Below are 14,967 nucleotides of genomic sequence, written 5' to 3' on the forward strand. Positions count from 1 at the left end.
ATCTTCATCTTTGAGGCACTAACATGCTACCTCTGTCTTTCTCCTTAGGGCTTATTGTAAAACTCTATTCAAACCTTTGTGGTGCCTTACATACTGGGTAATGGGGGATCAGCATCCTTCTTTTGTTAAGGTCCTGCTTTTGTCCTGTTGTTCACTTGACATAGCCAGAAAGAAGGGCTAATGGTTGCTGAATAGTAGCTTGTGATGAATTTGAGGATTGGGCTTTTCAAACCCTGAGCCTTCCACTGTCATTGCCAACAATAATCTACAGCTTCTGTGCTGTTTAAAACCCAAAACAAAATAAGCAAGTGAAAAAAAAATCCCTATTCTGCACATCTGGGAAAAAAATGGAATTTGGTTTTATTATTGGAAAAAAAAAGTGAATTGTTTTGGAAGGAATATGGGATGTTTACACTTAGGTATTTCATATTTAACTCTCTTAAATGTCACCATTCAAACAGTGATTTACAAAAGATCTGAGATTAAAAAAGAAAAAGCTTGGTGATTTTTGTAATTTTTTTAACCTTTTTCTACTCTGCAAATGTAAACATATAAACCAACTGCAATACAGTTTAAAAAAGAGGAAAAAAAAGTTACCCTCTCCTTGCGTCCCAGAACAGAGTACCTCTGTTTGCACTAATACACATCATTCCCTTGTGAACATTTTAAGGTCTGCCTAGGGACCCACCCACCTTATCGGTAGCTCTTTGATTCCAGGTAATTGATTGTCCTGTCTGAGATGATTTTTAAGCTTTACTGGGTATAGCATTTGAAGTGAATTGCTGCAAGAGTGGAAAGTGGTTAGGAGGCATTACCCTGGGGAAAGGGGGGATTGGATGGGTGTAGGCATTAATGAGAGCAGCTGTGAAGACACAAAAGCAAACCCCAAACCAAAACACAGTGCAAACATCTTGAGGAACAGCTGTGGAGTTTCTTTTTTTGGGCTGGGCCCTGGGAGATTCCTTTTGGGAAGGAAAGTGTTAAGACTTGTTACTCTGTTTTTGTGAGTGTAATGTTTCAAAAAGAACTGTAGGAGAAATCACACTTGGCATTTCTGCTTTGATTACCTATTAAAAATACATACCTTGTTTGTCAGACTTTTTGCACTCAAATAACTTCTATTGATGTGATGTGATGTGTTAGATTTACATTTTCTTTATTCCTCCTTTCTCCTTCTGTTACATTCCATATGCTGCTCTTTCCTGAAGACTGCACAAACATCGGATTAAATATGCAGTGGTTCTAAATATCACATTCCTAGATACATGACAAAAAAGAGGCATGAACAAATGTCTACAGTGATCACTGCAGTGATTACTGCAGGTTTTGCATCTAGTAGGCAAGTCTTTGTCTGCAGAGGATGCTGCAACTGGTGACCCCATCCACTGTAGGGTATCAGGAGGTGCTAGTCACTTAAACTAGGGTGAGTCAGCCGATGTCCATCCTCTTGACCAGGGGAGTGGGGAAAGCACACCTGAGATGCCAGTGTTAACTGTGTTTTAAAGACTCTGCAAAACTAGTGTTTTCAGTGTCCCTAATTCCACTTTGGTAGGACAATTTTTTGCTTGCCTGCTGGACACTGAGCCATGTTGTTCCTTGGAAGTATTTTGCTACTAAGGTGTAAACCACTGAAATAAATCCTTCTTCAGTACACCTAACAGCTTTTAGTATTTTCCTTCAAGTAAAGATGTAGGAATAGCTTCAAGCTGTTCTTTAAAACTGTTGCCACAGGATGGGGCTGTTGCACTGCCCAAACGTGATCTGTCACTTCAAAGAACTGCAACCAAGCACTGTTTTCAGTGCTGACCTGAAACTACACTCCTATCACTTTTCTTTATTATTCACCAGTCCATGAAGTAGGCCTCAGTTTATTCACTTTCAAGAGGTAGGAAACTTGGAGTAAAGTGTTGTTGGCTTGCTAAGCATAGATCAACTTCGTTTCTTTTAGAGGCAGCTTTGTTCAATATGACAAGCCCAGGTAGTGAGGTAATAATCCACATAAAGGGGATTTGGTTCACATATCACAGAATATGTTAAATATTAAATTGGGGGGGGGATCAAGCCTTTATTAAATCCATATTTGTGTTTTAGAAATGTGCCAAGAAGTGTTCTAATGAAGCAGCACCTGGGGGTTAATAAATGATATCATAAATCCATTCTGATTGCCAAGAAAGATTTTAATAAAGGAAGCCATGCCCAGGGTTGACTGTTTCATCCACGAGGAATAATTGTTTTGTTTCCATATTTCTTTTATTGGTTGGTTATAAGAAGTTTGCTTTTTAGCATCAAATCATTTATGGTGGTCCTGCATGTTTCTGTGTACTATTTGCATAAAGAGCTAGCCCTTGGTAGGTCCACCAGTGCAAACTGTAGGAGGTGTTATTCTGATTGCCTGAAGAGCTTCCATCTTTTACTGCCTTTCACGTTCATCCTGTGTTCCTCTGTTCCCTCTTCTCCCCTCAAACATTCAGGGTGAAGTGAAGTCTGAAGAGGGGCCAGAGTGGAATATACTGCGTGATGACTTCATGATGGGAGCATCTATGAAGGACTGGGACAAGGAAAGCGTTGGAGAGGGTGATACTGAACAAGGAGGTGGTCTGAAACAAGAAGATGACAGTGACTGAATGAAACTGAAAACAATTCAAGATAATGTCTTATCTTCTTAACTTTGTTTGGATAAAAAGTCAGCATTCTGTGAATGTACAACACTTGGAGGATACCTCTTTTTTTAAAAAAAAAGACTTACACAACCTTGGAGTGTTTTCTCCTCCATGTCAAACTTTTATTTAATATAGCTCCATTTGCTATACTGAAATCCTGAAATATTTTCCAAAACAAGTATAATTTTCAACATATTTCCAAAACATTTTGTACAGTCAAAATAGTGGCACTTGCCCAATGAAGGAAAGATTTTGCCAAGGTCATTAAAAGTTTATACATTAGTCATGGCAATTGATGTATTAGCATGCCTGCATTTCCAAATCAGTGTTGCACTTCGAAAAGTTGTTGCAATTTGCAATAGAAATGGCTTACAATAAACACAGAAATGCCGTCACCTTGTAAAGTTATCGGACTCCTATAGAGTCTTTACTACTTTGGCCAGAAAAGGTTCTGTAGATAATAAAGAAAAGTAACCATTAATGTGATAGTTCTGGTCTTGGAGCATTAGTTTGATTGGAGACAACTCTGGAGACATAATTGTAAAAAGAGAGACTTGACCCTACTGATTGGGGTTTATATATATAATTTATATATGTGTTTTTTCCATTGTAAGTCTGAAGTTGTATAAGCCAAGAGTCTGGTAGGAGAGGAAAGGACAGTCATTGCTATTGGTTTCATTGGAGAGGGAGGGCTTGTCTAACAATACTCTATGAAATTGTGTTCACTGTTTCTTCATTTGCAGTTCTTTTTCAGTAAGGAGATGGACCTCTGAGATACATCCTTTGGGTTTAGTCAGCCCTAATGCTAATTCCTCAGGTCTGTAAAGGGTCAAAGGAGCCCTTCCGTGTAGGTGCACACCATAAAAGTAAGAAATTTGGAAGACATCTGTCAGGGTAACACAACTGGCTTTAAGCTACAGCAATTTCTCCTCAGTTGTTGTTTGGTTGCGAAGGTGTGGAAGCTAACATATATAATAAGCATATATTCTGTATAAGCATATGCATACAGAAGGAGTTGTTTTGTGACTAAGGTGTTATAAATGAGAGGCTGGGGATGAATTCTGCTGCCTTCACTGTTCCAGACTGGCTGTCTGATGCTGTGTCGTTTGTTTAACTTTGCTATCACATTTCCCCATTTGCTGTGTGAAGCAAATGCCTTGGGACCTATTAATTGATACTTAAAATACATAGTACTGTTCTGTCCATTTCTGCAGATGCCTTATGTACAAACCTTTCTTTGTACCTGCTTATATGCAGGATACCATTAGGAGCAACTTTGAAATTTTCAGCCTTCAGCATGGAAGTGTGCAGTAGGACAGTGGATTTAGATTTTCCTAATGAAGACATTGAGAAGGGAGAGGGTGTTTGAACTTTGTGTGTACTGCAGGATAAAAAATATAGATACAAAATGGCAGAGAAACCCATCCCAACAACTGGCAATCGTTGTGTTATCCCTAGCCTATTCATCTGGTATATATTGTAGCATAATTCTTTGAGGAGAACTCAAAGCTAACAGCAGAAATGTTTAGATTTTCAAGCTGTTTTGAGTGTTAAACATATTAGATATCTGAGGAGACATTAGTTTGTGGCCTGATATTTATTATCACAAATGAAGGCATACACTCAAAATATCAAGTGGCAAAACCACAGAAGTTTGACATATGGTTATCCCGGCTTCTGAAGGCTCAACATCTGTATAGCTGTTCAGTGAGAGTTACCATCTCATTAGTGCAATGCAAAAATATGCCACAATGGATTTTGAGTCTCTGAAGCAGCATAATATTCTAATCTGTCATTGCTTTCTTTCTACAGAGTTCAGTAACTTTGTGAGAAAAAATTACATCAGCACCCTTAAATCTACAGTTGTTCTCTAGTTTCATATCCCCTGTCTCTCTCGAAGATCACACTTTTGGAAAATAATTTAAGTTTTTCTTAGGAACTATGACATCCTGAGATGATGATTAAAAATTTCAGAATACTTTCCAAATACTTTTAGAATACTTGGTTGTTTATTTGTGCATTTTTGGAGTAATGTTTTGATTAAAGCGCTGAAGTGACTTGTGTGTTAAAGAAAAACATGGAGCATATCAATATTGCTAAAAATATTTTGAGCTTCCATTTCACATACATAGAGAGCATTTCTCGCCTTTTAAGAAGCATAATACTTATATTTTTATGTATATTGAGTAGTTATTTAAGTTTTATACTGTGCCTTGTCCTTTGGTTGTGCCAGATGCAGAGAAGCTCCTAGAATAACTAAAATTGTTAACTACGTATTTTGATTTTAGGCATTTGTTGGCTATTTTATTTCACAAGTTTTGTTTTTATTGAGTAGCAGTGCAAAAGATCTAAACTTTGTTTGACTCAGACACCTTCCAGTCTCTTCTCTCAGCTGTGGGATCAGCTGCCCTACCCCCTTTTTCAGTAATGTTCTTCCTCTTCATAGCTACCAAGAACAACCTTCAGCAGCTTTTCCCAGCAGTCAGAGTGCTTGGTCTGTTTTTCCTGCTCCCATGAATATCTCTGCTTAAGCAAAGCTGTGCCGCTGCCCTTCATTCCAGAGAGCATGAATCATCTCAACTTTGTATATTTCTGTACCTATCTATATAAAGCCAATAAGGATGGGGTGGTTCCAGTTTTATTAGGCTTCAAGCCAATTCCAGAGTATGTAGAGTTTAATATTCTATGGATTGCATGCAAAGCAACAGTTTTGTTTAACAAGAGAAGGCACAGGGTCAGCTCTTCCCCATGTCTCTTGTCCCCTGTTCCCCCCCAGCACAATTCACATCAATTGTGTTAACTTTTTTCAGCAAGGAAAGCATGAGTTGGCCTGTGGAAAAAAATAACTATATTCTACGTGCTTTTCTTCAGCCTCCTGTTAGGGAAACACTTTGGGAGTGGTGATGGAATATCTTTGTTTTGCCTGATGCTGCTGCACCGCAGCATCTTCCCTGCTAAAACATGGAGGGAAGAGCTCCTGCTTCTGCAGCTGTGAGTAAGGTTCTCCTGGGTTCACAAGTTGAGCAGAACAAAAGAGCTGGAAGCTGCTTCCTGGTGAATATAATGTTTTGTGTGCGTGTGATTTGTTTTAAAGAGAGAAATTGATTGTTTGGAGGCCATAAAAGTGTTTTGATTATCTGATGCTTCCAGAAGAAGGTGGTCTATACAGCTGCATCTGTTCAGTGCTGGCTCAGTGGCTGCCTCTAGGGAGGAAGGCAGAAGTCATCTGGCACACAACACTGCACAACTTAAAATGACAAACTTCTCATTCTTATGAAATGAGTCCTGGCATAGTTAATATACACACAGAGCAGTTGTCAGTGTTGTTCACTTCCAACCCCTGAGAATTGCTCAATGATTTCTTCAAGACTTGCTGAGGTAAGGAGTGAGAGGGCCAGGAGAAAGCTTGAGGTAGTGAAGAATCAGGATCCTGTTACACAGATAGGGTCCTTATGCTAAATAAGATGTTAAATCGGGAGTCTAAAACTTCAGTGACAGACACTGGAGACTGGACAAGTTTTTAGTTAACAGATGGTGGAAGACTGCAGATTTCATTTACTGCTGTTCTAAAGCAGTGGCTTCTAACTTCTTGCAGTATGTAAGCCTCAAATGTTTCATCTCCGTAAGTGATCTAGCAGATAAAGGCTTTTCCTTAATCATTCTTTTTCAGACTGATAGCGATGGCTGATACTGCATAGACAAAATATTTTGTTTTCAAATGCATCTTTTCAATTGCTTTTCTATCTTAAGGGGCATGTTCAAAATTACACTCCAGTCAAACTGAATACCTTCAACACCAAAGATGCTTGTGTTTGGGCAGTGCTTCATCCCTTGGAATGATTTATTTTTGTTTAAATCCATGTGTTTAACCTGTTGGATACCAAATTGTTAAATGAACTAGGGCACTTTCATCAAGCTTTCGAATGTGAATTCATGAGCACAAGTGTCTTCCCAGAGGCACTTTGGAAGGTGATTTTAGGAATACTCATAAAAAGCATTATTTCTTCACAGTGCCTCAGTTGATTCAATAGCCCATTCTCTCATGCCAGTGCATGAACTTCTGGAGCACTATTTTACAATATTTTCTTAGTGTTTCTTAACTCTCTTCAGTAAATGTGTTAATTGTAAACTGCTAACCTTGATCAGACTTGCATTGAAGTTTTGATATCACTAAGATTTCTTATAGTGTTCTCAGAAGTAGCTGAATAATTAATAGAAATAGTTCATTAAAAGATAAAGTGGTTACACATATCAGAAACTTCATCCGTAATCTAGAAACTGTTATTGCCATAGTTTTAAAGCCTATTTGAATATTGAAGTACTTCAAGATTCTACTAGCCATTTATGAGCCCTTTATAAAGTGCATTATGTATATAGTCTGGGAGATTGTGTCTGAATGCCCGTGGTTATTCAATCACTGTTGCTTTGGAGGACATTCTCATTCTTGTTCGGAACAGGAAGACATACAAGTGTCTTGATACAAGCAAAATGAAAGTGAAAAGATTTCTTGATTATGTGGATTTTGCATTGACTTCAAGGTTGTGTACAGTTTACCTCAGGAGGATTTTCTCTGGGTTTTAAGCGATCCATAAATTGCAAATTTTGTGGGCAATGAAGCAGCCTTTTACTTAATGTACCCTATGTCCAGGGACAAGAACTGGTCTGCGTCTCCATTTTGGGAAGGGTGCCTGAAGTCAGGCAGCTGAATGAAAACTGTTACTAGAGGGCTGAGTACCTGAGCTTTTGATAATTGAGGCTTTGACATGCCTGCCCATAACAACTGTACAGTCACCACATTGCAGGGCTCCTTAGAGGCGAAGGGCAATCAAACACACACTGTTAGCCTTTCCACCATTGTGTGCCTCTGCACCTTCACTTACAATCCCAATGAGTTTCAAAAGAGCTTAAGGTTCATATTGCACAGCTGCAATAATGTAGTAATACAACAGGTAACAATAGTGTATATGGTTGTTTTTTAGAGGAGTGAAATACTTGACAGTACCTGCTGAAATGTGTCACATGCTTATGAAAGAAATACTTGTTATTATGAAAAGACTTCATGAAATTCTCAAGTGAGTGTCTCTTCATGATAACAGGAAAAGGCTATGGACCATTTTCAGAACCTTCAGACATGATCCTCAATGCATTACTCAGCCAAAACAATGTATTAGATGAGAGTATAAATACACTTCCAATATGAATATTGGTCAAACAAATCCAGCCTCAGAGGATGATATATTGATATTCATTCAAGTGGATTGTGTTAGCAAAGGGGCTAGTCAGGCCTTGCAAGATGTTGAACACCTTTCTCATGTACCAGTGCAACCAGCAGCTCAGATCAGGATTGCCAGTGCCACTGCTGTTCTCTCCATCTGCTATGTTTTGCCTTTTTTAAAAAAAATGCTGGAGTGTTCTTTAAGTTTGGGTGTCATTGCCTAGAATTAAAGAAGTAAAATACATTTTATGTGAAAAAGATAGTTCAAGTAAGAAAGGAAATGCATTACCTGTGTATCTTTCTGTAATGTCAATATTATGCTTCCCAGAGACAAACCACTGTCTTTGATTCTCATTCACTTCAGTTCCTGTTGAAGCACATTGCTGAACTATCTACCTTGTCATGAATTAATTAATTTTAATTTCAGAAGACTGGAGTGATGGATTTGTGGACTCGGGTCCTTTATGTGAGACAATACTGGGTTTGACATCTGCATTTTCAGCCAATATGTAGGCATTTTTACACTCTGATTTTACTGTTAATGAGGTGGATGTTCGAAACACCTGAATTTTTGAGAGGAGGCATTTCAGCTGTTAATCTATAGCCATGATGGGGAAGTTTAGAAGTTAACGTTCAAAGTACAGATTGGACTTCGGTATGTTTAATGAAGATAGTTCTCCATTTTGGTATCTGTTGTTCTTAAATCTTGTTTGCTCAACATATTTTTCTGGAAAATGTAGGACCTTAAATTTGTGGAAAACCACAATTTGTTTCATCTTCCTTATGCTTTTAAGGATCTTTGACCTTAACCCACAGCCTGCCTTGAACGGTAAGGTAGGTGCTCTCAGATGCTCCTCCTCCTGGAGAACACTTCACTGAGCACAGTCCCAATGCAAACCACCCTCTTTGTGGGGGGGATCATGTGTGCTGTTAGGTTCAAAGAGGGATGTTGCACAAATTCTTTGTGTGGTGTACAGCCGAACAGGGAACCATGTTCAGCTCCAGGGTGGGGCTGGCAGATGTGCAGGTGGAGCTGCTCTTCAGCTTCCTGGGGCAGCCTGGACCCAAACTAGTGCCTCGGGGTGGCATGAATCAGGAAAGCACAGAGTATCTGCCTGGATACAGGGCTTGGAAGCCCTGTCGATGGGAAAGCTGAACAACTGTGTAAATACTGTAGCATGCTGGGTCCACAGGGCCCAGCTGAAAACTAGGGGAGAATCCCGTCTAAAAGATCATTGATTCACTAGAAGCAGATACTGAACATCTTTGCCACTCCATATAGGTAACCTATTCAAGATCCAGCTCTAAAATGTAGATAAGTACCAAAATTATTACTAACACAGAAATGGATCTTTCTGTTCTAATTCTAGACAGAGTCACCAAGCTCAAAACATGTAGATGGAAGGATGTAGTTTGATCAGTCATTCAGGAATACTGCTTTCACTGACTTCAGTAGCCAGGCATGGAAAATGTGTTTAAAAATGTGTAAGGCTGAGAGGCAACACAAAAACCTCTGTACTAATTTGGTCAGTGCAGCACAAAAGCTTGGTATTGCATGAGATTTGGTTTGGTTGTGGATTTGGTTTTTTTCATGAGGTAATGTGAAACAATGCATTGCTTTCTGTAAACTTTCTAGGATAATTTTGAACTTGTGTTGCTTAAAAACCATTAGGAAAAAAACATTTCTGAAGTTGTGTTAGCTTAGAGCTTTTCATCTGTGCAGACTGCACAGGCAGCTTATGAAGAAGTCAGGATGCCTGACTCAGAGCTACTTGTTTTTTGTAGCTGCAGAATATCACTTAAAATATTGCATTACTTGCTAACCCATTTTTTAAGTTGCTGCCAATTAATCTTGCTATATACGTAATTTTCTTTAAAACTTCAATAGTGAGATCTGGGTGCACATTCTAACTTGAGTTACATAATCTTAATTTGTTGAATAAATTCCAGTAGATGCTCTCTTAGGAAGACAATATTTACAAGTATCATTTGTGTGTTAGTTAATGAGGTGTAACCCAAATCATCACTGAGCAGTTCAGAAATAGAAGGCAACTGCTGTAATACTGACAAAGAGATGCAGGTCATGAGTTCAAACCTTGGGATTAAAGGGATGACTTTTACCCTACTGTCTTTACTTTGTTGTGCTTGCTATAAGTAGATGTCAAGACCCCCTGGTGTATAAACCATGCTTATATTTCTCTGTCTTTAAATTATTTTTATTTTTAGTTAGTGAGTTTTCCTCTGTTGATATTTAAGTCTTACTGACTTTAGTGGAAACAGGATTTCCTGTGGTGATTAAAACCACAGGTGCTAGGATTAAGGAAGGCCTTTTTTTTGGTGGCACATAGACTAAAACTGGATGATGTAGAGAAGATTAGTGTGGCATCCTCAGGGCTCACAAGCAGATTTGGGAAAGCACAGGAGGGGATCAAACTGGGAGGTGTAACCATGGGAGAACTTCTCTGGCATACACAAAGTTTTTATGAAGACTTGAGTCTTAACTGATTCAAAGGCGGAAGTTGGATGTTGGAAGCAGAAACCTCTTCCAACCACTGATATATGCAGCCTTTAAAGAACACGTATATTTTTAGGATAAGGAGTTTACACCATTGATCATTACATTCCTTCCCTAGTCCCCCTAATGTCTGGCTGTGCTCTTTAGAGAGAGGGTGCAACTGTACTACCTGGAAACCATTTTATGAGTTATAAAATCCAAGCCATGTAAAATATGAATAATAATGTAGCACTGAAATACAGACTAATGGGGATATTCCTTTCTGTTCCCTTTTTACTCTTATTCAGAAGACTTTTTTTTTTTTGGTGGGAGGAGGGGAGAGTTATTCTAAGGGACAGCTGTAATATCTCAGCATCTCCTTTCCTTCAGATTTTAGTCATTCTGACTTGAGGTGTCCTGGCTAAAGTTCCAGTGTTGTTTTGGGGTTTTGGTTCTTTGGGTTTTTTTGGGGAGGTCGGGGGGTTGTGGGGTTTTGGGGGTAATTGCATTCTAGATGTCATTTTAAACACACAGACTGTACACCACTGTGTGGACATTACAACTTGTGTTCTCACTGGATGGTGGAGAGGATACCATTCCATAAGATCCGAGAGGTGATAGCTTTTTGAATCAGATCCTGTTGACTTGTGACTGTTTTCACTGAAGTTACTGAATCAATTTGTGGGAACAGGAACTTTTTTTTATGTGTATAAATATATATGTTTATAAATATACAAAAATTGTGTGTGTGTATAAATATATATTAAAAAGTTCTTATTCCTGTTACATATTTTGTATTTGTTCATATATATATATATATAAAATAAGATCTGGTTCATACAAATAAGTTTTTTTCTCTATATATATATCAGAAACCTTTGATTTGCAAGTTGACAAGTAGTTACATATGTATTTGTATATATGGATGGCAGTCTTGCGTGTCGAACAGCATGTTCTATAAAGTAGCCTTTATCTTCTGGAACATGAGTGTTGCAGGAATGGGCTGTGGTTGTGTGAAATGCAATCCTGGGGCAGTGGGGCTGCTTGTATTAGTAAGGTCAGCAGGGTTTGCTCTCAAATTCATCCAGGCGTTACTGCACACACTAATGAAATGTGCAGCACAGAGGTATGGAGTTCTACTTCACTAAGGATAATAAACAGTAAAATCTAAGGTTTTATTATAGTATATATTACAACTTTCCATTATTTGTCATCTCCTCTTTGCCTCACCTTTATTAGGTGCCACCTTGGCTCTACGAGTTGAACCTTTATACATGTATTTTTATAAAAAGGAGAATTCAAAAATTTTTTCCCTAGCAGCCTGCATCAGAATAACTGAGATTCTACACGACCACAATTACGACTGCAGATTTCTGTGCGTGTCACAAAGAATTAATTGTGCAATCATCCTACGCTCGTCATCAGTGTGAGAATTTACAAAAGTCACCTCTTAACTTTTAAAAGTTATTCCTCTTCCAACAATGTTCTTTAGTTTATGAAATCTGTCCAGCCACCTTACTTAATGACCTGGTCGTCAGCAGTTTTAGAAAGATTATTACCTTTGTATTTTGCACAGCACATTTGCGTATAACCAAAACAATCTAAAAAGAAACCACAAATTGTAAAATCCTGACCACGTAATTTTTAAGTTAATAGGAAACATGAAACCTTTACGTTTAGTGAAGTAACTTTCCAGGTGTCTCTGTTTTTCTAATAAACAGTTACTGTTTATTAAAAAAAAAAAAAAGAATATGTAAAAAGACTATTGTATTGAATTAAAAGCTCCAAAACAGATAAGTTCTGTTCTTTCCCTATGTGCAAGCTAAGGGCCCATTCCTACTTTTTGACTTACAAAGCTTCCACTGACAGCAGCCCCAGAGGACAAGGCTGTTTCACAGAAGCACAAAGAAGAGATAAGTGTAAGCCAAGTTAAACTTCAGTGTCTTATAATCTCAGCAGCGTTTGAAGGAAACAGGTAATCATCAAATAAAAACTATTTCAGAATGAATCAAAACTAAGAAGCTTTTCAGGCTAAAATACAAAGCCATAATTGGGATCACTTTGACAGATGTATCAGTCCCAAAAATTAACAGCAGAGTTTTGAAGCTGGATTACCTAGGCAGAAGATCATGTTATAATTGAATTCTGATAATACTGTGCTTTATCCAGCTTTATAGAGTGCCCACAGTTTGGCTCTGTCATTTCTGACAAGTTTTCATTGCCTCTTCTGTTGTTCACTTTAGCAAGGTAGAAAGGACACCTGTTTGAGTATAGTTAAAGGACTGCTGTGGCAAAAAAACCCTTAAATGTGCAGGAGAGAGATTTTAGAAATAAGATAGGTGTATCATGATGTATACATTCCAGATATTTTCCATTTAGATTACATAATGGAAAGTCGATGTTTATGAGTGTGGGTGTGTATTTGAATGATATGGCTAGCAGGTAGATGTCCCTTCCTGGAGCAAACTGGAGCAGCTCAGGCATGTGTGGTGGGCTTCTGCAGCTGCTGGGGATTTAGCTCAAGTGGCTGGGGCTTTTGGAATGGAGAATGCTGCTATGCCTGGGAAGTTGTGCCTGGCAAAAACATCACCATGGTGACATCAGAAAGTTTTAGGGAATCAAGCTTTGTTGCAGTGGTGAGGCAAAATGGAGACATGCACCTGGGTAAGCCTGACACCCTCTGTCACAGTGAAAAGGTCAGAAGAGAAGAAAAGGATTTGTCTCAAATGAGAACAAACCCAAGATTTATCTTAATTCTCTTTTTTTCCTAGTTGGTCTAAAAGACACTGAGGAATCATTGACAAATCTGAAGGAATCTCAGCAACTTTCAAAATCCAGTCGAACTGGTTTGCTGTCACCCTGGCTGGATCTCTGGTGGCTTACATGGAGGGCTCCTCTGGAGCTTAGACCTCCTTCCAGCTGCATGGGTAGCCTGGCCAGATGGACACCGAGCACGTGGGGTTGATGATGGCCTTCAGTATCTCATCCCTAAGGCTCCAGGATTTGTGAAAGACACTGCAAAGTTTGGGTTGGTGTGTTTTTTTCTTGGGTTGATTTTTTTTTATTTTTTTTTCACCATTAATAAAGAATCAAAACACTTTGCCAGCTGGTAGGGCTGTATCTGCAGAGGTATCCTGAGAGACGGTGGGAGGTTCCCTGCAGAAGGAGGGTATCGAGGACTGTCCCACTCGCTGCTCTGAAGCTCTCGAGGTGAGTGGCAGGCAGCACATTTACAGCAGCAAAGTGTTACAGGGCCATAGTTGCTGTATAAGGAATTTCCCCATGGTTTCAGCTGTAGCTTTTGGAGGAAATAATTTAATAACCCTTTTCTTTGGAAGTATTTGCGGTTGAGGTACCTCATGTAACGGAGCTGATTCCTCAGCTGGTTAGCAGCAGAGCTGTGAGATGTAACAGCTCAAGGAACTGTCCCCTTGGTTTTGTACAGGTGTGTTGCAGAAGTGAAACCAGCTGAGTCTACATGTTGAGCTTGCTTGTTTATTTGAGTAATTTTGGAAACATTGCCATTCCTGACACTGCAGCTGTGTTTTTGAGGTCAGTAGGAGCAGGACATTGACATGTACAGGAGTAAAAGTGTGATGTTGTGGCAGAGACGTTTAATCTGGCCTTGCAGGAATTCATGGATTTAAGTGGAAAGCACCATTAACTCTTGCATCGGGAGACTGCAGTATTGGCTATGTATGTACATACCCACACGCTGTTAAAGAATGAAGAGTGAGTTTACTTTCAAAGTCTGTGTGTGTACACATACCTTTAAAAAATATATTTTCTTAGCTCCCTCATCTCTCGGAGCATCTCATCATTGCTGGTATCCGCAGCAATATGAGGTTAGCTGGCCGTGTTGGTGCAAGGTTTCCCTGCAGCAGAGCCCTGCCAAGGCAAACAGTATGCGGCAGCTCCATGCTGCTGGGTGCCTCCATCACCCCAGCACACAGCCACAGCTGCTCAGAGGAAGCACTTTTCCTCACTGGCAAGGAAAAATTTGCATTTAATTTGGGGACTGCCATTCTCCAGCTTCAGAAAACATTCAAACATTTTGCAGAAATTTTACATTTTACAGCAATGGCCGAGCTGTTCTTTAGAACATCTGTGGCCCTTTGAGTCCCTCTTCTCCATGCTTTTTCATCTCTGGAAATAACATAGAGTTTCTTCAGAAATAGCCTTGACCCACCTAGGAGGGTGTAATTGGAAATTCTGGCAAGTTAAACCAGTGACAACTTAATTCAGAAGGGAATATAAGGCTAAAATGGGTGAGAGTAAAGAAAAAGGCTACTTGATCACTTTATAAAGTTAATGTACAGGGGTGATAAATGGACTGTAAAGGAAAAGCTTTATGGCATTAAGTTGAGGGATGCCTAGTAGACTGTAGAGTGAATTTCCTAGGGCAGAGAAGGGTATGGATGGAGCCTGTGATGTTTGTTGTGGCCAAAAGAGGCAGCGGAAAAAATGAATTACATGCATAGCCAAAGCGTTTGGGGCTTGAGACTTTCTGTCAAGTGCAGATGAGGATGTATTTGCACGCTTTTGACAGGAGAGGAGACCTCGGAGAAGGAGCAAATCCTCCTCATCTCTCGGCTCTC

The 14,967-nt window shown here is 39.3% G+C and overlaps 1 protein-coding gene across 1 annotated transcript in view; it reads left to right on the forward strand.

Annotated features, from left to right (window-relative positions):
• The window catches only part of RRP15 (ribosomal RNA processing 15 homolog), a 22,972-nt gene extending 19,474 nt beyond the window's left edge, over positions 1 to 3,498 (forward strand). The window contains exon 5 of the mRNA XM_027681895.1: positions 2,472 to 3,498. Within this exon, the coding sequence (XP_027537696.1) occupies positions 2,472 to 2,624 (153 nt within the window). The 3' untranslated portion in view covers positions 2,625 to 3,498. The remainder of the gene's footprint in view (positions 1 to 2,471) is intronic.
• The last annotated feature ends 11,469 nt before the right edge of the window (positions 3,499 to 14,967 follow it).

The sequence above is a fragment of the Neopelma chrysocephalum genome, unplaced genomic scaffold, assembly GCF_003984885.1.
Source record: "Neopelma chrysocephalum unplaced genomic scaffold, ASM398488v2 Primary Assembly neopelma1_61b, whole genome shotgun sequence".
Taxonomy (NCBI): Eukaryota; Metazoa; Chordata; class Aves; order Passeriformes; family Pipridae; genus Neopelma; species Neopelma chrysocephalum.